Source organism: Rana temporaria, chromosome 12 (genome assembly GCF_905171775.1).
Source record: "Rana temporaria chromosome 12, aRanTem1.1, whole genome shotgun sequence".
Classification (NCBI taxonomy): Eukaryota; Metazoa; Chordata; class Amphibia; order Anura; family Ranidae; genus Rana; species Rana temporaria.
In genome coordinates, this window is record NC_053500.1 from 24,229,928 (window position 1) to 24,255,613 (window position 25,686).

A 25,686-nucleotide genomic window follows, 5' to 3' on the forward strand; every position below is an offset into this window, starting at 1 on the left:
TTCTTGACGTGTTCCAAGTCAATGTGAAGCTTAACAGGGCAACTCCTAAGTTATTTTATCCCTCAGGTGCAGCATTCACTGGGAACTTGATGTAGAATGTCTGCCTGTCTGTGCAAGCAGGCATTGTAAAAATTTCCACTGTAAACACCCTTCCAGACTGACCTCTGCCTGACCTGCCTTCAGCGTAATGGAGACGGAAGATGCATAGATCTCTCATCGATCGCTCCGGAGAGAGGTCTGACCACTGTCGTCGGCTTTGCCGAACCTGTCCAGGTTTTATAATTGAGAGATGTCACGTTTTGGTGTGGTTATAGTGAATGCTGCTTTGCATCTCCTGACTATAATTCGGGATGCTTGGATAAGTTACGCCACTCGCAGAAAGCTTGTGCATCTAGGGCAGGGGTCCTAAACTGTCGGCCCCCCAGCTGTTGCGAAACTACAAGTCCCATGAGGCATTGCAAGGCTGACAGTTACTAGACTAATGGGAGTCTATTATGGACGTCATTTTTTGACAAGCATGTGATTTAGGGCCTGTGGCTCTAATTGGCTTGTTTTTTTGTTTGTTTGTTTTTACTTGGGAAAAAAACAACTTTATTGATATAAAGCACATTTAACAAGTCATTCAAGTACATTTGACAATAAACAAACCCTTTACAAACGCTGGTCAGTGTAATAAAATATGTAAGTATGTTACAGGATGTACAGCAGGGTTTGACAAATTTGCTTGGAATCTAGGAGCCAGCTAAAAAAGTTAGGAGCCAGAAAACGCACCCCGTCCCGACGAGCTTGCGCGCAGAAGCGAACACATGCGTGAGCAGCACCCGCATATGTAAACGGTGTTCAAACCACACATGTGAGGTATCGCCGCGATTGGTAGAGCGAGAGAAATAATTCTAGCCCTAGTTCTCCTCTGTAACTCAAAACATGCAACCTGTTGATTTTTTTAAACGTCGCCTATGAAGATTTTAAAGGGTAAAAGTTTGTCGGCATTCCACGAGCGGACGCAATTTTGAAGCGTGACATGTTGGGTATGAATTTACTTGGCGTAACATTATCTTTCATAATATTAAAAAAATGGGGATAACTTTACTGTTGTCTTATTTTTTAATTTAATAAAGTGTAATTTTTTCCCAAAAAAGTGCGCTTGTAAGACCGCTGCGCAAATACGGTGTGACAGAAAGTATTGCAACAATCGCCATTTTATTCTCTTGGGTGTTAGGATAAAAAAATATATATAATGTTTGGGGGTTCTAATTAGAGGGAAGAAGATGGCAGTGAAAATAGTGAAAAATCAAATTAGAATTGCTGTTTAACGTGTAATGCTTAACTTGTAATACCAACGGCCACCACCAGATGGCGCCAGCTCACACAAGGAAGATCTGGCCCACCTTCCAAGCCAAGTCGCCAGGAGGCTATTTCTAGTCGCCCTGGCGACTGGGATTTGTCGAGCCCTGATGTACAGTCACCTGAATTTTAGGTGCCCTAAGTCAGGCGGCCGCTTAATCTAACATACACTCAATGTGTGCCACAGGTACATAGGTATTCTTACCTGGGTATGGGCCAATTCCACACAGGTTTCTCCATCTTTCAACCATCTGTCCCAAATCTTGGAATATTTTTGTGTAGACCCTCTGTGTGTATAAATCGGCTTCTTTGAGGGCAATGTATCAATAACTGCTTTTTTCCATAACTGTACAGTAGGGGGCACATTCTGCATCCATCTCTGAGCTATCACTTTACGGGCTAGGAATAATGTCTCAAAAATGTAGATTGTGTGATATTTGTCCACCTCTACGTCTGGTAGTGGCCCCAAAATACATAACTTGGGGTCCAGCACCACCGAGGACCCCATGTTATCATGAAGGAAGCAGGAAATCTGTGTCCTATATGCCTGGACATATGGGCAGCTCCATATGAGATGGTAAAACGAGCCTGGGTCAGCTCTACATAAGCGACACATCGGGTCTGGTGTGTGTTGGAGTTTTGTCAATCTTATCGGTGTCAGGTAGGCTTTGTGTATAATATACAGTTGGGTCAGTCTATCTGACAACTTGGGAGACACTGTCTTGGTTCCCTCTAGAATCTCATCCCAGTCAGCAATATCTATGGGGCCTACGTCTATCTCCCACACAATTTTGGCCCTGTGGGTGATAGCAACCAACCCCCGTTGTCTGATTGTGTAATACAGGTGTGATATATATTTAGAGGGGTCGTCTCCCAGAACTATGTCCAGTACTGGGGGGGGGGGCACCGGGTTCCATCCCTATATCTAGGTTTGGTAGCTGAGTTTCCGATTGCGTGACGGAGCTGCAGGTATTTGAAAGCTAGTTGGTGCGGAAGGGAGAACTCCTTTAAGGCCCTGAAACTGCTTGAGCCCGAAACTGGTCAGGACCTGGTGTAGATACAGAATTCCATATCTAGCCAAGACTACCGAGTCTGGCTAATTGGCAGGTTTTAACCCTCCCATCGATATTCGCCATCGCGCCACTTTCAGTTTCTAAGGGCCAGATTCACAAAGGAGATACGACGGAGTATCTCAGATACTCCTTCGTATCTCTCAGAGTATCTATGCGACTGATTCATAGAATCAGTTACGCATAGATATCCCTAAGATCCGACAGGTGTAATAGTTTTACACTGTCGAAACTTAGGATGCAGTACCGCGGCCGCCGCTGGGGGGAGTTCGCGTCGTAAACCAGCGTCGGGTATGCAAATTAGGAGTTACGGCGATCCACGACGGATTTTCGCGTTCGCTACGTCGCCGCTAGTCTAGTTTCCCGTCGCAAAGTCAGTCGTCGTTTTTGGTGCCTTAACTTTACACAGCAATCGTATTGCTGTATAAAGTATGGCCGTCGTTCCCGCGTCGAAATGAAAAAATTCACGTCGTTTGCGTAAGCCGTCCGAGAATACGGAATTACGTTACGCGCGTCGCCGTTCGAAAAAATGACGTCACTTCGCGCAAAGCACGGCGGGAGTTACGAAACGGAGCATGCGCAGTAGGTCCGGCGCGGGAGCGCGCCTAATTTAAATGGCACACGCCCATTTAAATTACGCGGGCTTACGCCGGCGTAGTTTTTATCGCAAGTGCTTTGTGAATCAGGCACTTGCGATGAAAACTTGCGGCGGTGTAACGTATCTACGATACGTTACGCCGCCGCACTTCTACCTGAATCTGGCCCTAAGTTTTCGTCTCGGACAATCAGGAGGCTGAAGTTTTGGAACCCGGAAAGAAGACTGGGTTAACATGGAAGCAGCTAGTGGAAGCCACGAAGGGGAGCCGTGACCGTGGTGAGTGCGGCCCACCAATTTTTATTTTAGCACCAGCTGCCACCGATTGTTACTATAAGAATGTCACTGATTTTTACATTTTTCTATTCAATAACAAGATCAAAGTCAGCAGAAAAAAAAACTTTTTGGCTGAAGTTCCACTTCAAAAAGCAGAAGCTGCCAATTGCAAAATAGCTGTAACCTTCTATCTCTGGTTCCTAGGTGAGGAAGGCAAGCCAAGAAGCTCTGCTGATCCTGCTGGAGCAAGACCTGATTGACCAGAGCGACCTCGAGTACAGAGTGTGCCCTATACTACTGGAACTCTCCTCTCCTGACAATGATGACGAATTCAAAGTGGAAGCTGTGAATGTAAGTGAAAAGGGGTAGGCGTGAGTCAGTGTTCTCCTGAGCATGCTTGCACAAGCACATTCATACTGCATACTTTTGACGCCGTGTAGGAGTCTCATTGTTTTCTGCTGCGGGTCACAAAACCCCTGCATGACTCATCATTGACAGCTGAATTCAGTAAACCGCACCGCATGGAGCAATAATGGTGTGCAGAGTGTGGTAAACCTAAGAAGGCAATCCGAGAAGATGACAAGTCAGTGCTAACTATTACATTTCTTCACACCCCAGTCCATAGAAATTACTTTACGGGGTTCTTAAACCCCTTTATAGTCCAATATAGAAGATGGTTTCCACACTGTCCTCACTGGTTTCAGGGCTTTAGTTGTGCTCCACTCAAGAAGATGATTAATCTTGAAAAAATGAACTTTAAACATATAATATGATACTGCAAAAAACGTTTTTTTCGCGAAGCATGTTAAATTATCAAAAAGGGTCAATATCACTAATATCCAGTCTTTAATATACACAAATTCACTTACAAAGGCTTGATAAAAGCCTGTAAACCTCAGTTAAAGTGTTACTAAATACACAACAGTAAAATTAAGGTTGTCCCGATACCGAGTATTTGCGGGAGTACTACTCCCGCAAATACCCCCGATGCCTGGCCGAATACTCAAAGCCCCCCGCCGCCGTCGCCGATACGCCGCATCCCCGTCGCCGCTTGGTTAATACGCGCAGGGAACATTACAGCTTTCATTTGAATAGCTGTAGTGTTTCCCGCCGCGCCGCGTATAGACACTCCCCCTTGCTCGGTTTGAATGAGATGCGTTTTTTGACAATATGCAATTATTAAAAAAATAATTAAATAAATATATAAAAATAAATGTTTCCATGATAACCAGGCTCAAGGTTACCAACCAAAAAAGCAACAAACCAAATTGAGCTGTCTAACTGTGTGCATTAAAAACAGAGGTTTAGTTGCACCTATTTGCAAATACCTTTGTAAGCTGCAGGCCCCGTCAAGGCTCTCTGTGTACTGCAGTCCTAACTAAAACATTTTTAAAGCCTCCTCAATGGGAGCACAGGTGAGCTAATCAGTAGATAAGGGGCAGGTGACTGGGGGTACCCAGTCCTCCTTAAAGGGGCAGGAGCACACCAAACACCCAGCGCATAAAAGCAAAGGTGCTGGTATGCTGCCTGACCATGCCCCTACCTATGGCTGGGTTAACAATAAGGAGCACTGGAAAAAATCGCATATGTATATACGAGGATATCATAAAAGAAATGCAGGAGTGGAACTATTCATGCCTTCCAAACCAAAACACCACCGAAATAAATGCGGACCACATCAATTTGGGTCAGCTAGTCAATAAATGACAACTCACAATTAACTCAATGGTGAATCTGTGGAGGTACTTTATTCCACTCCTAAAACGCATCTCCATCCCTAGATAATGTAAATAAAAGGGGGGATAGGGTGGGACTTTGAAAGAGGCATATGATCAACAGACATAGGCCTCCATCCCTATTAGTGGATAGAAGGGGGGGGGGGGGACTTTGAATGAGATGCGTTTTGGACAATATGCAATTATTCAATAATAATTAAATACATATATATATATAAATGTTTCCATGATAACCAGGCTCAAGGTTACCAACCAAAAAAGCAACAAACCAAATTGAGCTGTCTAACTGTGTGCATTAAAAACAGAGGTTTAGTTGCACGTATTTGCAAATACCTGTTTAAGCTGCAGGCCCCGTCAAGGCTCTCTGTGTACTGCAGTCCTAACTAAAACTAAAAAAAAAATTGTTGGAATAATAACATAAATGGAAAGCTAAGTTCAGCCTGGTGTGGCCATGTCAGCGTTGCTCTTCAATATCCGTGCATGTAAATGTAGCTATAATGCTGCATTTTAGTAAGGCCATTAAACAGTCCTGTTTATCGTAGGTTACTTATATTTTTGGGACACAGGCTGTAAAGACGTCGATGTCAGCATATCGGGCCCCATCTCGGCTTTTTTTTAGTTGACTTAAATGTCCATGTAAAGAGTTACTACTTCACATCAGAGAACGGATTCCAATGTAAACTGACCATCTGGCCCAGTTTAGCCCTTTAGGCGGGCCTAGGAACAGGAAGCAAGGCCTTCATAATAAAGGTCAAGCTCTCATTATGATGTCATACTGCAGTATTATCGCCACACGTTTTCACAGATAAAAACATTCAGATAAGCCAAAAATGTATGATTTATGTTATTTGACCGGATCTGTTTGGAATAAACCTTTTCTCTCTTCCTCCCAGATTATTTGTAAGATGATCTCCATGCTCGGCAGGCAGACAGCAGAACAGATGTTACTGCCGCGATTCTGTGAGCTCTGCAGCGACAGCAAGCTCTTCCAAGTGCGCAAGGTATGGCAAAATAGGGGGCATGATGTCTAAGTGTATGCGTGTGATTTGTACGCAACAATATTTTGTTTGAACCGGGTTCAAATTTGCCAAAATGTGGACCAAAATTCAGATGCTGGTGTTTGTAAGATTGATTCAACTCTTTGTGTGTTGCTGACTTATGTGTAGGAATTCTCCCCTCTATAATAGCATTTTTTTGGCGTGGATCTTAGTGGATAAGATTGATCTGCGGGGATGACCTTTAACAATGTTGTTGATCTTTTTCAGGTTTGTGCAGCAAACTTTGGTGACGTGTGCAATGCGGTTGGCCAGGAATCTACAGAGAAATATTTGGTAAGACTAGTTCTGGAACCCAGGTTGTGTTTTGTTTTAGATATAAAACATACCGTATTTATCGGCCTATTGCGCGGACCGGCGTATAGCGAGCACCCCTGATCTGGACGTGACATTCCTGATTTTTTTTATTACTTACAGTTTTGGTGTCTTTGCCGGCGTCCATCGGCGGCCTTGTCCGGTCCGGCGTCCGTCTGCGGCCTTCGTGGTGTCCTCCCCACTTGTCCCGCACTGTTTTTGAGCCAATCCCCGCTTCCCACGCTGTGTTTGAACGCCGCTGACATATACCGAGCACAGTACACTCAGGCACGCTCGGCCACGCTTGGCTCCTCTCTGCTTCTCTTGCATAACCGCGAGGGGAGCCGAGCATGGCCGAGTGTACTGCGCTCTGTAAATGTCGGCGGCTGCGTTCAAACACAGCGCGGGAAGCAAGTATCAGCATATATCGCATACCCACGATTTCCCCCTGATTTTAAGGGCAAAAAAGTGCGCGGTATACGCCGATAAATACGGTAAATGCTTTTCCTTCTCCATGATTAAATATTGTATGAGTGAGTTTTTGCTGCATCAACACTTAAATACTTAGTCCACCTTTGTAACCCTGTTTCATGTTACAACCATATTTAGAGTATATACAGTAATGAAGCATGGTCACATTCCCCAACACCCCCCACCCTCACACTGCCCATTACCTCCTTTGCTTGACTAAATCGCAGGTTGATTCGTCTTAGTACATCCTCCATTCACAGATCCGTTTAGAGTTCTTTTCTTTGCTGTGCGGTGTGACAGAGGTATGTAAATCGCAAGGTTTGCTGGGCAGAATTACACATTTATAATGGGTAACACAGTTCACAAACATGTGAATTTGTTTTCATTAGAATACAGTTTATTTGGATGGGACTGCCGTCTGATCTCTGCATTCTCTCAGTAGTGTCAATGTTTTTCGGGTATATTAATCCCTTCCAGCCATACATGTCTATGTGGCAGCATGGTCATGGGTTTTACCACCCAGGCTGCTACATTTATGCGTGCCTTGTGCCTCTATTTTGTGCGGTTAGTGGGTTCACTTGGTTCCTCATAGCATGGTCACCAGCTCCCAGTCAATGTTTATGTTCAGGAGCCAGTATAACAGGTTCCCAACTATCACATGATCACTGCGACAGCCAGTTTCAGTAATCGCATGACCAGGAAACCCATGTAACCTCTTCTGGCATTAAGAATTTTGAAAGGGCCGGCTCCCACCAGATAGAAAAGGTTAAAGTGGAAGTAAACTCCCCTCTATTGTTTTCAGCCAAGGAAGCTGCTACCTTGGCCTCTGTTTAATCTACAACTGCCATGATGCTGGACATGTGATCAGTTAAGACACCAGCCATTGGATGGTTTGACAGTTTAGTTGAGAGCACAACCAATGGGAGTGTTACATTTTCAGCATGTGTCGTATGGGTGAATTTACTTCCACTTTTAAAGCGTTTGTTACCCTAAAAAAAAAAAAATGACCCTGTCCCTTCAAAGCATGGCTGCTGAGCCCTGACACTGTGGTCAGTTTACGTGCCTCCGCCACCCGCAGCTCTCCTCTGTTCTCTGCTGTCCTCCCTGCCTGTCAGTGCCCGCCCCTCCCCTCCTGCTGCCGAAATAACCAGCACTTTCAGGCAATCCCCTGTGTTAGTTAATGCAATGTCTCCACTGTATGTGCTTCATTGAAAACATGCCTTTGCATGCCTTATTTCCGACCTTCCGCCTCGCTACTCCTCCCGGCTGACGTCAGCGGGGGATTCTCAGCCCCTCCTGCTGTAGCTGTCAGGTAAGGAGAGGGGAGAGGAGGCAGCCAGTCACGTGAGTGCCGAGAGGTGCTCAGAAATAAGGTATACAGAGGCATTTATTTAGTAAAGCATACAGTGAAAGACATAGCATTATCTAACACAGGGGATTGCCTTAAAATGCTAAAGTGGGTTTACAACCTCTTTAATGTTTAGAAAATCTTGTTTTTAAAATATATTTGTACTTGGAGCTTTTAATAAATGTGCTTGTACATGCTGTGAGAGTCATTGAGTTCTTACAAGAAGTTATACAAAAAAAATGATGATAATTATATAATGGATTATTTGTAACAACTATTTTGTGTCAGTAGGAAAAAAATTGATACTTATAATATTTGTAGATCGTTATTCACCCATTACTGTACTTTAGTCGAGCGCCCTCTATCTTTCACACTAGCAATAAGAATTACACTTTATTTCTAGAGGAGCAGCTTTATAATAATCTTTTTTATAGAAATATTTAATTGGCGCTGAATCAATTTTTCCATATAGGAAAAAAAATATTACTGAAAAATGTGCAATCATTTTTCCTTTTAAAGGGCTAGTTCACCTTTATAGAAGATCTGTCCCGCTGTACCGGTGTCCCGCGTTCTCCCACTGTCAGACACTGGGACGCTAGTGTGACGGTATCGGTATGATATCCCCGTCAACGTTCCCTTCTTCCCATAACGAAAATCACCCCAATAGTCCACGAGGAGGGATATCCCTGGAATCGCCCAGAAAGCCACACATGCCAAGCTTACTGCTGGAACAAGACACTTTATTGACACAAAAACTCAGCTTATATGTGGTTACAGCCTGTTAGGAACGCCCCCCTCACACAGTGGGGTTTCCCATACAGATTATAGGAGACAAGTCGGAGCCGACCCTGCAGACACGTTTCTTTAGATAAAGACATCAGTGGAGTTAAATACTAGTTGTAACAGCCTGACCACAATGAAGCAATCAGAATAATTAACATGAGCCACTTATCTAATCATTGTAAACAGTAAGGCCGGTCTCCTTCCCACACACAATAAATCAATTACCAATTGAACTAGGGAGCTGGCTGAGGAAGGGTCATTAACATGTCAATAGCTTGTAATACATGAATCCATTTACCTCTAACCCACAATTTAACCAAGCAGGGAGATTTACACTGACATATCCTTCACAATGGCCCCCCTTTTTCTCCCTGCTCCGGCAAACCCGGTTGGACCTTCCCTGGTCCAGTAGGGTTGACGGGTTCAGAGCTTTTAGTCCGAGGTTAACTCCGTTTGGCGTGACTGACCTCCATTGGTAACTGCTTCCGACTCAGGTATGCCACCGGGTCGTCAGATCACACGCCGGTCAGTCCCCAAGTCTTTGTGCGATCTGCAAAGTCACCAGAAGTCAGTGTGAAGACAGGGAATGGGTCTGTGCGCTGCCGTCTAGGTGTCCCGCTATGGGAGGGGGCAGGTTATGGCTCTGAAGTGACAATCACAGGAGATTCATAAAAAGAAAAAGTTATATTTGTTGAAATGCTGTAGCACTGGTGCTCAGAGTCCGGGGGGGGGGGGGGAAGGGGACTCAGAGCCCCATAAGGTCAGCCACCCCCTGCTCCCTCCGCAGCCGCCGGTTCTCCTCTTGGAGCTTCTCCAGCTCCATCTCCAGTTCATGGAGCCTGGGGGGGACAGCCTGCTGTGACCTCAGGTGGTTGTTCTCCTCCTCCATGCGGCTTATGCACTCCTCCAGCTCTATGTACTCACGGATCAGCTCCTGCTTGCTCATGTCCTACAGGCTCTCCACGTGGTCCTTCATCATCAGGAACTGGGTGGTGGTGTAAGGGGCCACCGGTGGGCCCTTGGCGAACATCTCGGCCCGCATCTGGGACGCCCGCTGCGACTCCCTCTCCTCCAGTCGCTTCTTCTCCTTCCAGGTCCGCTGGTTATATGACTTCCAGGACCTCTTCTTCTTGGAGGGTAGCTGGCGGTGCCTCTTTCTGCCCAACTCCCTCCAAGGCCCCTCCAGCTCATGGCTGTCGCCCATGACCAGCTGACAATGGTGTTCCCTGTTGTCCGTAATAACAGATTGTACCATGAGGGCTTCGTAAGGGGTGCCCAATGGTTCTTCCTGACCCAGCTCCTGGGGATCCCAAGCTGAGTCTACACAATGGGCTGCTGCTGGTGGGCGGTACCCAGGTTGAGACCAATTTGACCTGGTGTTGTCATTCATGGGGCAATTCTGCTTGAAGTGACCCAACTGTTTGCACCGGAAGCAGCGTTGTTCGTTGTCCTCCTGGCGTGGGTAGCGAGGGCTATATGTCATCGGTCTGTTAGGCGGTTGGTATCTAGCGGCTGGTGGGTGTGAGGGCGCCGTTGGTTGTGGGGGTTGTACCCGTGGTGTGACCTGGTTTGTCTTGCGAGTATCCGCATATTCATCTGCCAACTTTGCGGCCTCTGGTAGAGTCATGGGCCTGCGATCTCTCACCCAATCCTTGACGTCCGTCTGGATGTGATTGTAAAATTGCTCCAGGAGCATTAGTTGCAAAATGTCCTCTGCGGTGGTGGCCTGGCTGCTGTTAACCCAGTTAGAGGCCGACAGGGACAGCTGGCATGCCCATTCTGCGTAAGAGTCTTTCGTGGTTTTGCGTGAGTCCCTGAACTTCTGTCGGTGGGACTCTGGGGTTACTGCATAACGAGCCAGGAGCGCTTCTTTAACCCTGGCGTAGCTATGGATATCCTGATCTGGCACGGTCCGGAAAGCATCAGAAGCTTTGCCTGACAGTTTGCCTGACAATATTGAAACCCACTCTCCTCTAGCTATTCGGTGCAGGTTACATTGTCGCTCAAAATCCGCCAGGTAGTTATCAATCTCACAGTCCTTTTCATCAAAAGCTTTAAAAGCGCTAAACGGAATCTTCCTTGCGTCTGCTGTGCTGTACTCACTGTTCGTAGAAGGTGCGGCTGCTTGTTGGACTGCTGCCAGTTTTAACTGTAGCTCTGCGTCCCTTATTTGTTTATCCTTCTGTAGCTCTGCGTTTACTAACATGTCCATCACTTTCAGCACCACATCCGGCGTTGGGTTCGGGCCGAACCACGCTAGCTTCTCTCTCATTAGCTTGTTGGTTGGTGACTCCTCCTGAATCACTGGTGTCTCCATCTCTTGTACTGCTGGCGTTGCTGCAATCCCGTTCTCCTGGTCTAGCTCCATTAATTCTGCTATGATGACCCGCTTGGTTTTGTTGCTAGCAATCCTTCCACGAACTTCCAGTAGTTCTTTCAGTGTATTTCTTTTAAGCAGGGTGTAGCAGCCTTCCATTCACTGTTCCCAGTGTCTGCTTGGAATCCGGGTGTAAAGGAGAGTAGAAGGGAAGATCCCGCTGCTGCCAACCAATCTGTGACGGTATCGGTATGATATCCCCGTCAACGTTCCCTTCTTCCCATAACGAAAATCACCCCAATAGTCCACGAGGAGGGATATCCCTGGAATCGCCCAGAAAGCCACACATGCCAAGCTTACTGCTGGAACAAGACACTTTATTGACACAAAAACTCAGCTTATATGTGGTTACAGCCTGTTAGGAACGCCCCCCTCACACAGTGGGGTTTCCCATACAGATTATAGGAGACAAGTCGGAGCCGACCCTGCAGACACGTTTCTTTAGATAAAGACATCAGTGGAGTTAAATACTAGTTGTAACAGCCTGACCACAATGAAGCAATCAGAATAATTAACATGAGCCACTTATCTAATCATTGTAAACAGTAAGGCCGGTCTCCTTCCCACACACAATAAATCAATTACCATTTGAACTAGGGAGCTGGCTGAGGAAGGGTCATTAACATGTCAATAGCTTGTAATACATGAATCCATTTACCTCTAACCCACAATTTAACCAAGCAGGGAGATTTACACTGACATATCCTTCACAGCTAGTTCAGCAGTCCTGGGATTTGAAATCCTCCTGGCTTCCTCTCCTCCTATGCTGCCAGGACCGGCTAGACGGATTCTGATTCGCCAGCGCAGTCCGTGTGATGGTGCTGACCAATTAGAATGCCTCTTGTCTGTACATGCTCAGGGGTATGGATAGGAGATTAAGCCACAGGGATTTCAGATTCATGGACTGGTGAGAAATAATTCCGGTACAGGGGGACCGGGGCGTGGAATGATGGGGGGGGTCCAGTGTTTTACATTACTAGTCTAAATCGACCCAAATTGTAAATTTTATGGGTTTTTTTTGGTTTTTTTTTTAATGTGTTTTATGCGTTCATGTATATCTGCAGATCCCCAAGTTTCTGGAGCTGTGCTCTGACAGTGCATGGGGGATGCGCAAAGTGTGCGCTGAGTGCTTCATGGCTGTATCGTACACAACATCCAGTGAGATGCGACGGACCAAGCTTTCCCCTCTTTTCATAAACCTCATTAGTGACCCCTGCCGATGGGTAAGTTCCCTCATTCCTCACTGTAGCAATTCTAAGGTTTGCACATTCAGGTTACGTAAACATCTCTTCAAAATAATGTGTTCTCTGCCTTCCCCTTCAAGAGCTGCCTGTAAAAAAAAGTTTAACTAAATACATGGCTAAAGTGGACGCACTCAATGGGGTTTGATTTACTAAAACTGGAGAGTACAAAGTCTGGTGCAGCTCTAAACCAATCAGCTTCCAGGTTTTTATTGTCAAAGCATTATTGAACAAGCTGAAGTTAGAATTTGATTGGCTACCATGCACAGCTGCACCAGATTTTGTACTCCAGTTTATTTTGGTCAGGGAGGCTGTTTATCATGGTAATAGACCAGTAGAGAGGCACAGAAGGTTAGGAAGGGGCAGACCAGCCATCTGAGAAATATCAACTATGATCAAAATAAAAAATGGCATAGAGATGCAGTCTGTCACTAGCATTAACACGGCAGTTTTTCTCGGGCAAGGAGAGCATTCATCAGAGAAGCAGCCAAGAGGCCCATGAGAACTCTAGAGGAGCTGCAGAGATCCACAACTCAGGTGGGAGAATCTGTCCACAGGACAACTATTAGTCGTGCTCTCCACAAATCTGGCCTTTATGGAAGAGTGACAAGAAGAAAGCCATTGTTTGCAAGAAGCCATGTGGGGGACACAGCAAACATGGAAGAAGGTGTTCTGGTCAAATTTAACTTTTTGGCCTGAAAGCAAAATGCTCTACCTACAGACATTCGGATGGAAGAAAACCATCAGGTCTTCAGAAAAAAACTTAAGACCCATCTATTCTGAAGCGTGGCTGGATGAAGACATTGGATACAGCGCCTTGAGGCGAATTTAGTTTGCATTTGTAGCGTTATACAAGTTACTCACTCTTTGTGTGGAGGAAAACTAACACACCATCCCCACCGTGAAACATGGTGGTAGTAGCATCATGTTGTGGGGATACTTTTCTTTGGCAGGGACAGGGAAGCTGGTCAGAGTTGATGGGAAGATGAATGGAGCCAAATACAGGGAAATCTTAGAAGAAAACCTGTTAGAGTCTGCAAAAGCGTTGAGACTGGGATAGAGGTTCACCTTCCAGCAGGTCAGCGACCCTAAACATACAGCTACAATGGAATGGTTTAGATCAGGGGTGTCAAACTGGCGGCCCTCAGATGTTGCAAAACTACAAGTCCCATGAGGCATTGCAAGGCTAACAGTTACAAGCATGACTCTCACAGGCAGAGGCATGATGGGACTTGTAGTTTCGGAACAGCTGGAGGGCTGCCAGTTTGACACCCCTGGTTTAGATCAAATCATATTCATGTGTTAGAATTGCCCAGTCAAAGTCCAGACCCAAATCCAATTGAAAATCTGTGGCAAGACTTGAAAATTGCTGTTCAGACGCTCTCCATCCAATCTGACAGAACTATTTTGCACACAAGAATGGGCAAAAATGTCCCTCTCTAGATGTGCAAATCTGGTAGAGACACCCCCAAAAAGACTTGCCGACTCTAATTGCAGTGAAAGGAGGTTCTACAAAGTATTGACTCAGGGGGGCGCCACACTTTTCACATATTTATTTGTAAAGAATTTGAAAAAACATTTATCATTTTCCTTTCACTTCACAATTATGTGCCACTTTTGTGTTGGTCTATCACATCAAATCCCAATAAAATACATTTACCTTTTTGGTTGAAACATCGCAAAATGTGGAAAATTTCAAGGGGTGCGAATACTTTTTCAAGGCACCAAGTATACACTTTTTTTTTTTTTTTTACACAGAAAAAGTGGCATAAATTCCATTTTAAAGGGGCTGTAAAGGTTTGTTTTCTAAATGGGTTCCTTTAAGATAGTGCATTGTTGGTTCACTTACCTTTTCCTTCAATTTCCCTTCTAAACATTTTTTTTTCTTTGTCTGAATTTCTCACTTCCTGTTCCTCTTCAGTAAGCTTGCCCCCATCATCCAAGCTGTTCTGGCTGGGGGTTAGTCAGCCAGAACAGCTTACTGAGGAGGAACAAGTGAGAAATTCAGACAAAGAAAAAAAAAAACATTTAGAAGGGAAATGGAAGGAAAATGTAAGTGAACCAACAATGCACGAGCTTAAAGGAACCTATTTAGAAAATAAAAAACGAACCTTTACAACCCCTTTAAGTTGGAGACAAACCCATCTATGAATTTTGTGTTTTAAATCAGGAAGGCTGGCAACTTGGATGCTCTTGAATAAAAGTACTTTATTACATGGGTACAGGCTATACACTGACGCGTTTCAGCTAAGAAGCCTTCATCTATTAATTTTGTGTATACTCCCCTTGGCTCCAGCAATGCGGCGTCCTCGATCTTCCTCACCTGCCGCTGACAAGCTTCCAGGTATCAATTGCCGGCTGCTTTCATTGGTCGGGCCCATATGACATTACGCAGGAGTTTGGCTGGCTTCTGCAATGCTGAATTTCTACAGTGAGCTGCACATGCACAGTTCACTATGTGGGGCAGACAGGCAGGTATGCAGAAGAGTCAAAGCGTGTCTTTTTTGCATAAAGAAATCCTGCCTGTTTGCCCTATTTCAGTTTTTATATAAAGTTTTGCTTTAACTTTGTGAATTGAGCCTATTTTGTTTTTCAAATGTTCAGATCTAAAATTGGATCCCAGAATGCATTTCTTCAGTAACTGCCATGAGCACCTGATAAGTGGCAGTTACTAGACAAGCTGTATTGCACCAGAATAAGGGAAGAGGGGCTGCTGACTTTTGGGTTCATGTGAATTGTTCCTTTTCCAGCTTTCTCCATGTTCTCCTGTCATAGACATTAACAGGTGATGTGATCTGCATTACAGGTACGACAGACCGCCTTCCAGTCTTTGGGTCCTTTCATCTCCACCTTCGCCAACCCATCCACCGCAGGATTATATGTGAAGGAGGACGGGACACTGAGCATCCGGCCTCCCGCAGAGGACACTCAGTACAGCTCTAGGTACGACCTGTCACCAAGGCAAGCGCCGCTCACCCAAGTGTCGCTATACTTGAGAGGATATATAACGGAAGTTCACTGACCCCAGAGCGTGTTTAATTCTGCATTCTGAAGCCACTAACTGGCAGGCAGCCAATGAGAAAAAGATGGCATTACATAGCTATCTCTTACCTGTGAGGGTCTAGTACAGGGATATGCAATTAGCGGACCTCCAGCTGTTGCCAAACTACATGAGGCATAGCAAGACTCTGACAGCATCAAGCATGAAACCCAGAGGTAGAGGCATGATGGGACTTGTAGTTTGGCAACAGCTGGAGGTCCGCTAATTGCATATCTCTGGTCTAGTATATATGTATAGCCCAAATTTTTTACTTTGAAGTCCATCTAAAACTTTTTTCCAATTATTTTTTATTTTTTTCTAAAAAGACTCAAATCAAGTCTAAAGGTCCCCCCATAGATAGATAGTTCAATCCACCTGGCTCAACAAAAGTTGATTTAAAGTGGTTGTAAACCCACTTTTTTGACTTTTGCCTACAGGTAAGCCTATAATAAGGCTTACCTGTAGGTATAAAGAATATCTCCTAAACCTGTACGGTTTAGGAGATATTCCTCTCGCAATGCGCCGCTGATTGCAGCGGCGCATGTGCAGGGGGGATCCTCGGCTGAAGGGCCGACCTATGCCGGATTGAAATCTCCCGCGCGAATGTGGGTTTACAACAGCTTTAAAAAAAAAACGTAACCGGTTGCAGTCGCTGTTTGGTAGTTCCTTTGTTCTCCGGCATCCGTGGTTGTTGTACAGTACTGTTAGTGTGCATAGGGCTTTCAATAGATTTTTTCCCATTTAGCCTGCAGGCTGAATGAGCGACATTCTGACACTGAATGGCAGCTAATACATGAAGCCTAGCATTTCTCAAACAAGGCAGCCTATAATAGAAGAGGCAATAGTGACTCATGTTTTGATAAGCCACCGCTGAAGGTATTCAACACTTAGGGTGGGTCAAATACCTTCTCCCCCACACAGCATGCGGTAGTGCATCAGGTATTCTACACACCCAGAAGAGTGAAATCCTTGCAGCAGCTGGGAAGTAGTGTATAGGTGGCTTGTCAACACACGGCATAGGAAATCTAAGTGTGTGGAAAATACTTATAGAAAAACACTGCTAAAGTAAATGAAAGTACCACGGTGTGGTTGTCATAGGCTTAGAATCAGGTAATACCGGCATTAACCACAAAGGCTGGTTTGCTTACAGAGGAGCAGGTCTGGGCAAAAAAAAATTAACAAATACTGTAGCTGCTGACCTTTAATATAAGGACACTTACCCGTCCAGGGATCCCACAATGTCAGCCCCCCAAGCCGATTCTTCCATCCGCTCCGGGTGCAGACGCCAGCATCTTCACTAAGGTAAACCACTTCACAGCCGGCTTTCTACTGCGCATTTTGTGTGTTGCGCTGCGCTATCTGAATGGGCCGCTGTCTTCTGGGACCTGTGTGTGTCCCAGAAGGCAGAAGGAGAGACTGTAACTACATGGAAATCACCAAAACCAGATACCCACTCCCCCCTCCCCTTCAAAAAGTGCCAAAACGACAGTGGAAGGGGGCGGGTGTGAACAAGCGGAGCTTCCCCTTTTGGGTGGAGCTCCACTTTAATGTTTTGTTTTATCTATAGTGCCATCTGCCTGTGACATGAAATACTACAACTTGCATTGTATCCGTGCACTTTATTGTGCCGGGTATTGTCTTCAGTACAACAAGCACTACAAGATTCATAGGACAATTGTGGTCCTTTTATTTCTGAAGGGGCTGACCTCTGTGCTTTCTGCGTCACTGACCTAGACCTCAGAACGCCTGATAGACTTCTATTCAGCCAGTGAAAGTACTGAAATTAAACACAGCCAGACAGTAAGCATTTTGTAGAAGAAAGCAACGGTTGCGGGCTTCATAATTCTATAATGACAGTTCACCAAATACTGACATTTCAGCATTTGGTAGACGTTGGAGAGGTTCACCACCTGACATTCTCTTCTGTCTCTTGGAGACATTGTTGATGAGATACTGTATTTATTGGCGTATAACACTCACTTTTTTACCCTGAAAATAGAGGGTAAACCGTGCCTGCGTGTTATACGCAGGGGGCTATGGAATGTTTTTTTCCTGAAACGTCCCTATTAAAGTTAGGGTGCGTGTTATACGCCGATAAATACGGTATATGCAATGAGATGTCAGGTCTACCGCCCTGTTTCCTACACTCTCTGCTGGGTTTTATTCATTTTATATTATAGGGGATGTAACTGGAGGAGCTAAAAAGCACAAAGTTGGACGGGGACATCCAATTATTTACAAGTGGGCAGGAGTAGAGTCAGGAATTATGACAGGAGATCTCACTGCTGGAGTATCAAGGGACATAAAGGGCTATCTCCACCCACCAGACTCCGTCTATCATTAAAATATAGTGTTTGGGTAGGCTAAACCCTTTAGGTTCACTTTTAAGGGAGGTTTAACAGACACCCACTAGAACGAAAACCTGTAGCTTGCTGCCATATAATATGGAACAGCAACCACAAACAATGTAGACGTCAATTACCGTATTTATCGGCGTATACCGCGCACTTTTTTTGCCCTGAAAAAGGGCAAAATCTTGGGTGCGCGATATATACGCCGATACCCGCTTTCCGCGCTGTGTTTGAACTACTGCGCCGGCATATACCGAGCGCAATACACTTGGGTATAGTCGGGCAGGCTCGGCTCCTCTCGCGGTCACGTCCTGTACGTCCTTTACGCGAGAGGAGCCGAGCCTGCCCGACTATACCCGAGTGTACTACGCTCGGTATATGCCGGCGCAGTGGTTTAAACTCAGCAGGGATCGAGCGGGGAGGACACCAGGATGGCCGCAGAAGGACGCCGGACCGGACTAGGCCGCCGATGGACGACGGGCAAGACACCGACGAGGGGCATCCAAACTGTAAGTATTTTTTTTTTCCCAGGAATTTTTCTTCAAGTTCGGGGGTGCGCGCTATACGCCGGGGCGCGCAATAGGCCGATAAATACGGTACTTTTTCCTAGTAAACAATAAAATATTAAGCTGAAAACGTAGGCGTGCGCACTAGGGGTGTGCCTGGGCACACCCTAATCCTGGGGTTGGCAACCCGTCAATGGCGGGAAGGTGACAGGTAAACCACAATCCTTCCTTGCCGACCCTCAGAACCTGGACAGAAAAAGCGGCGGGGGTGGAATTTAGTGGAACCGATCTGTATTTTTCTCCTGCAGCACCTGAAAGTAGGCTTCTCCTCCTCTCCCTATCATAGAAAATATGAAAATATGCTTTCCTTTGGCTATGCTTTGCGTTAAAGTTTAATTGTAATTGTGACTTATGTAAAGTGTCCAGAGTAATGTATGTTATTTCTTGCATACATAATCATAGCTCTGCAAAGTGTGCGGCACCCAGCCAGACCAGCAGCAGCAAAGACCCCCATGCATCTCCAATGGACAGTATCACAGGAATCTTCAGTCTAGAAGATGATGGGAACCCCGGCAGAAGACTTCTGGGAAGCAATGTCTCCGGAGAGGGGCGCCCACCTGACGCCTTTAACTCTTTCCTGTTCTGGAGGAGCCCACTGCCTGACATCACTGAGGAACTGGAGCTGCTTCCTGTGGAATCTCCATTGGAACCAGATCCCAGTGCTGTTCCTAAACCGTGTCTGGCCAGCAGGGACATAGAAAAAGTGCTGCAGAGTTTACAAGGACACTTGGATGATCCGGACGTACAAGGTAAACTGCATTGTAAATTAGGACCAGGTATATTATGTGAATGACAGAAGATGAGTTTTTATTACAATTTCCTTCATGGGTCAGAGGAAAGTCCACAGAATATAAACATTTCAGTAAAGAATGGATGTAGGTGTAATAAATGACCCAAAGGCTTCTTTGTGGCCTCCTTTCACACGGATGGACCAATCAGGTCTGCCTGTCAGTTTTTTTTTTCAGATGGACCCAATTCGGCCATTCATTGCTCTCCATGGTACGGCAGATGTCAATGGTCCGTTGACACCCGCCCGTTTCCGATTCAATCCTGTCCGCTAAAAACAGACGGATGGGGATCCATTTTCCCACCCATGTATCGGATCGGATGACCATCATATATAAATAGAAAGGAGGTCCGTTTCCATTCGACAGCCCATAGAGGACAGCAGGCTGCAAGGGGAGCAGACACAGACCTGTCACCAGCCTGCTCAGTGGGGAGCAGCGGAGAGATCCCCGCCGAGCAGGCATATCCGCTGGCAAACTCCGCTAGTGTGAAAGGGGATTTTTGTCTCTTGGGCATTCTAGCAAAGAAACCTCCACCCTGGAGGTCCAAGGTCTGCCTACACCATGGGTGCTCAACCTGTAGCCCTCCAGATGTTTGGAAACTACAAGTCCCATGTGGCATTGCAAGGCGGAACAGTTACAAGCATTACTCTCAAAGGCAGAGGCTTGATGGGACTTGTAGTTCTGCAACAACTGGAGGGCCACAGGTTGAGCACCCACGGCCTACACTAGAGTGTCTTCCTCCCCCTCTACAACTTGTCAGCTAAGCAAGTCCTCCTTGCAGTGGCTGTGACAGGTGGGAGGAGCTTGGAACTCTGACGCAACAATCCAGAGTACCTGAGAGATATAAGAAATTAACATGGATTTCACAGATGAATCCAAGGAGTCGAATTTGACAGACCAGCGTTTGTGTATTAATGCTAACTAGCTCTAGGCATGACTTGCCTGATCCAAAAATCAATTTTCATCTCTCAATTATGATTCGGTCTGTTGGCATCCACTTATAACTGACTATTCAGTGATCAGAAAGAAAAACAAGTCAGCAGCTATAATAGCAAGCTATTTTGTATTGTGGATTATGAGAAGATCACCTCCTAACCCAGGGATATGCAATTAGCGGACCTCCAGCTGTTGCAGAACTACAACTCCCATGAGGCATAGCAAGATTCTGACAGCCACAAGCATGACACCCAGAGGCAGAGGCATGATGGGACTTGTAGTTTTGCAACAGCTGGAGGTCCGCTAATTGCATATCCCTGTCCTAACCCATCACAGCCATTGCATAGCTTGAATGAATGCAGACATTATTATCCTCTCCTTAGTTGGATCCTTGATCAGAATTGAGCACTCCCCCAAAACTCCGTAACCTGGTAGGGCTGGCCTTATCTTTTGAAATTATTTTTTCATAGGCAAGTTTTGTTTATTTCAGCTGTTCATAGTGATTTACTCTTGTGTTGTATTCCAGCCCAGGTCGAGGTTCTGTCTGCAGCCCTGCGGGCGGCTGAGCTGGATTCTTCACCTCAAGAAGAGAACAAGCAGCCACTTGAGGAGCCAACACCTTCCACCTGCACTGCATGCCCAGATCCAGAAGAAACTACACCTACCACCTGCACTGCATGCCCAAATACAGAGGAACCTACATCTACCACCTGCGATGCATGCCCAAATACAGAGGAACCTACATCTACCACCTGCGATGCATGCCCAAATACAGAGGAACCTACATCTACCACCTGCGATGCATGCCCAAATACGGAGGAACCTACTACCTGCACTGCATGCCCAAATACGGAGGAACCTACCACCTGCACTGTATGCCTAGATACAGAGGAAGAGGACCACTCGGAGCAGACGGTCCCTTCTGAAGACCCAGTGAGTATCTCCTGTCAGCAGACTTTTCTACGTGTGCACGTTCTCTGGCAGCAGACTGTTGCTCTGTGAGACAAAACGTCCCACACTGCGCTTGAGTGCTTTCGTCATATAAGGCCTCCTCTCAGTCTGAATATAGATATCAGATACTCCAACCGCTGAGAACCATAAACAAGACAATACTCGTTTGGTTGTTCACCATGAACTTCTTTATTTGAGATGACACACAAATATATACAGCAGGCTGACAATACAAACTGTAACCAGAAACCTAATTAAAGCGTTGGTTCACCCTAAATAACAAGTTTCTACCATAAAATCCAGCATACTAGCGTGAGCTACAGTATGCCTTTATGTTTTTTTTGGCGCCGTACTCACAGTTTAATCCCGTAGTTAAGTTTCAGACTCCCTGCGGGGAATGGGCGTTCCTATGCAGAGGGGAACATGATTGACAGCCGGCTATGGCGCGTCAAGCTTTCCGAAAATAGCCGGAGTAGGACACGGCTCTTCACGGCGCTATACGGTGCCTGCGCACAGACTAGGAGCTGACTGCGCAGGCGCCGTGAAGAGCCAAGTCCTATTTTGGCTATTTTTGGGAAGCGTGACACGCTATAGCCGGCCGTCAATCATGTTCCCCTCTGCATAGGAACGCCTACTCCTCGTCTGAAACTTAACTACGGGATTAAACTGTGAGTACAGCGCCAAAAAAATAAATAAAGGCATACTGTAGCTCACGCTAGTATGCTGGATGACATGGTAGAAAATTTTTTTTTTTTTTTAGGGTGAACCCCCTGTACCAAAAAACCCCCCCCCCTGCTTTAACATGAGCTAGTTTACTAATCATTTACCCAGACTAGGTGACACAATAAGCTATTGGGTGAAAGACTTAGGCTTTCCAGATCTTAATAATTAGCATTCCTTTCACATACATCTGTCCACTGAGTCCCAAGCATGCAGAAACCATCATGGCCTCCTTAATAATTTCCTTTTGCATTACATAAAAGAATATCTTTCTAAATACTTGTAGCTCCCTTAAATGCCAGGGCCCATAGTGAGTAGGCAAGAGGCTAGCATTAAGTCCCCTCCAAAAGCCTCTGTCCCAGGTGAGTCTGTCGCACACTGTATGTGTTTTGTTCATCCATTGAGTGTTTTGTGTGTGTTGTACAAAGTTCAAGAACGAGGGCCTCATTTATGAAGGTGTCTGAAAAAAGAAGCTCTCTGTGTTGTGTGTTTTATCAATGGGATATTTCAAGCGATTTTGGCCCTAGTGTGCCATGCTGTATAGGGAGCAGACTATTACACTAGATGGCCATGGAAGAGCACTGCTAGTATTGATGGGGCTCTGGGTTGATTTGTACCAAAAACTATTTATCTCTGCTGATACACTAATATGAATACAGATGGCTGTGTGGTTCAGGAGGCCATGGGAGGTCAAATCCTCTACAGAGAATGTCAGGTAATCTTTACAGCTTGTGAATGTTACTGATAGGGAAATGGCCAGCATGTTGTGAATAGTGAATGAGCATGGCATTTAAGGGGACTGGGGTCGTCTCAGGGTCTAGTACAGTGATGGTGAACCTTGGCACCCCGGATGTTTTGGAACTACATTTCCCATGATGCTCAACTACACTGTAGAGCGCATGAGCATCATGGGAAATGTAGTTCCGAAACATCTGGGGTGCCAAGGTTCACCATCACTGGTCTAGTACATTCTTCTACCAAGGGTTTATTGCTGTCTGTGGTTTCTCCTTGCATCCTGTCTCTGTGACAACAGAAGAAATAAGGAGATGTTACTAAGATATCAAGACACATGAGAACTTTTATCGGGTTTTTAGAACTGTTGTCTCCTTGCATCCTGTCCCTGTGACAACAGAAGAAATAAGGAGATGTTACTAATATCGGATAGTGTCTTCCTATCTTAGTAACATCTCCTTATTTCTTCTGTTGTCACAGGGACAGGAAGCAAGGAAACAACAGTTCTAAAAACCTGATAAAAGTTCTCATGTGCCACATTTTACTTAAAAAAAAATTCTTGCAGTATGTGTCACCACTGGAGAGATTTCCCATTACTCCTTTTCCCCACAGGAAATGAGGGTGAATCTTCCCTATGGGAGAGCGACTGTCAATTCCCTTTTCAAAGCTAAAGCCCTGTACACACGGGCAAGAATCTCGTCAGGGAAAAAACGTTGTTTTCCCGGACGAGATTCTTGGCAAGAATCTCTTGCTGCCCGAGTGTACAGACTTTCCTTTTAAAAGAACCTGCGGTTCTCTTGAAAGGACAGAACGCGGTGACGAACGCATGCTTTTGTCGCATTCAATGGCATCGCCGCCATCTTGCTGCACCCTTACCTATGCCTAGGAAGGTACCGCGCATGCGTCAAAGTCATTTCGAGCATGCGCGGGTTTCCACGGCGACAGGTAAGCATACACACACTCGGGTTTCTCGGCAGGAAAACTGCAGAGAATCTCACGAGAAAAATAGAGAACATGTTCTCTATTTTTCTAGTCTAGATTCTGGGCAGTTTTGTCGAGAATCCTGAAAGCCTCGTACACACGCACGGTATACTCGGCAACAAAGCTCTGCCAGCAGTTTTCTTGCTGGTTCTTGCCGAGTAAACCGAGCATGTGTACGAGGCTTAAATGAAAACATTTGGGTTGCTGTTAAGGTTCAACCTGGACCATCCAATTCCGCATGGGACGTTGAAAGGCAGACTTATTTTTAGTTGAAGCACAACAGTTTTTGTTTCACAGAATCCATATCTCCTAATCAGTTCTTGTTTTCTGCATATCAGATTCCAGACAATGAGGCTCCGGTTCATAATGACTCTGTACAGGAAGAGGAAGAGGAGGACATGATGAACCAGGAAGAGGAGAAGTGTAAAGTTCAGGTCAGTGTGTCACCGACACTCCCATTTATCAGAGAAATATTCCTATCCTCCGCATTAAGCCAACTGTCTCAGATTTTGTGGTTCACTGGGAAAGGAGGGAGAATATTCAGTGATTGGCGACATTGCTTTCCCCCTAGTACAGGGATCTCCAAACTACGGCCCACCAGTTGTTGTGAAACTACACATACTCTGACATTCACAGACATGACTAGGCATGATGGGAATTGTAGTTCCTGAACAACTGGAGGGCCGTAGTTTGGAGACCCCTGCCCTAGTAGAAAACCAAGGACTGTTTAAAGAGAATGAACCCTAAAAGTGACAGGGTCTCTTGTAAGTGCAACCTCTCACCACCCCTCCATTTATTTACCAAACCCCCCATAAACCCAGTGCTTCTATGGAGGAGCATAGAAAAGGAGGTATCTTCCTATGAAAGAATAAGTTAGTTTAACGTGACATAGTCAAAAAAAATCCCCAAACCAGTTACCTTTAAAGAATAGGTACTATACTTACTTGGCCTGTGCTGATAATCTTCGCTCTCTTCAAACTAGAGCTTTTGTGGCAATCTTTAACATTTTTCCTTTCCATAAGCGGTAGCACTAAGTGGCAGATGCCCGTGTCCCCCGCAGGTTGTAGTTCCTCCAATCCCCCCTATATGTTAATACAAACAGTAGTGACGTGGGTCACAAAAAGGAAACCACAGCGTTCAGTGGAGGACACGCTAATCTGCCTCTTCTGGAAGTGTAAGGATAAGTTCCCACTGGCATTGAAAACAGGAGTAACGCCCCTCACACGCCTATGCAAATGATACAATGGACAGCACACAGTGAAAAAAGAAGAATTACCGGCAATTAAAAAAATTAAAAACGGCCTGGGTCTTCCCCCCCCACCCCCAATCTATACCATTTGTGTCTGAAAATGTAAAAGGGTCACTCTACCCAAAACTGATCACTTTTCGATGGATGCGGGTGGGCATAGTCACCCGCTGTCTCTCTCTCTCTCGGGGTCTCCTGTGGGGAGATCTCTCCTAATATTCATAAGCTTGAATGACAGTAGTACAGTGATGATAGAAGTGATATCTGAATATTATGGAGGTAAAGGTGATATTTATCCTATACTGTAAAATATAATATTGTTATCTTGTATCCTGTCATCAGTTTTCTGTCTTTCTAGAATAAAACATCACTAACATTTGCTTCCCATGCTACAGGATGTTGTACCACAGCCACTGCTTGACCAGTACCTCTCCATGACTGACCCCGTCCGGGCCCAGACAGTGGATACAGAAATCACTAAGCACTGCGCTTACAGCCTGCCAGGGGTGGCCCTGACGCTGGGGAGACAAAATTGGCATTTTCTTAAAGACACTTACGAGACACTGGCAGCTGATGTGCAGGTATGGCAGACCTCTGTATAATGTAGTTGTGATGATTTGTATGTTTTTTTTTTTGGGGGGGTATGAGGAAGAAAAATAGGGGAGTGTTCAAATATGTCACTGACCATTCACAATGATAATGGTTTACTAATATGTTGGCTGCACTCTACTACCCTGTTTCCCTGAAAATAAGACCTACCCCGAAAATAAGACCTTGTGTTATTT

At 45.5% G+C, this 25,686-nt stretch overlaps 1 protein-coding gene across 2 annotated transcripts in view; it reads left to right on the forward strand.

Moving 5' to 3' along the window:
- LOC120919288 (serine/threonine-protein phosphatase 4 regulatory subunit 1-like) overlaps positions 1–25,686 on the forward strand; it is a 77,917-nt gene that overhangs the window by 35,144 nt on the left and 17,087 nt on the right. Inside the window, exons 6-15 of one of the 2 annotated variants that reach the window (XM_040331369.1) lie at positions 3,490–3,636; positions 5,915–6,022; positions 6,287–6,352; positions 12,414–12,572; positions 15,397–15,533; positions 18,950–19,296; positions 20,798–21,040; positions 21,119–21,204; positions 23,994–24,089; positions 25,297–25,482. In XM_040331369.1, coding sequence (XP_040187303.1) covers positions 3,490–3,636; positions 5,915–6,022; positions 6,287–6,352; positions 12,414–12,572; positions 15,397–15,533; positions 18,950–19,296; positions 20,798–21,040; positions 21,119–21,204; positions 23,994–24,089; positions 25,297–25,482 — 1,575 coding nt within the window. Of the gene's footprint in view, positions 1–3,489; positions 3,637–5,914; positions 6,023–6,286; positions 6,353–12,413; positions 12,573–15,396; positions 15,534–18,949; positions 19,297–20,797; positions 21,205–23,993; positions 24,090–25,296; positions 25,483–25,686 lie in introns of both variants that reach the window. The other variant, XM_040331368.1, reaches the window with a different exon arrangement.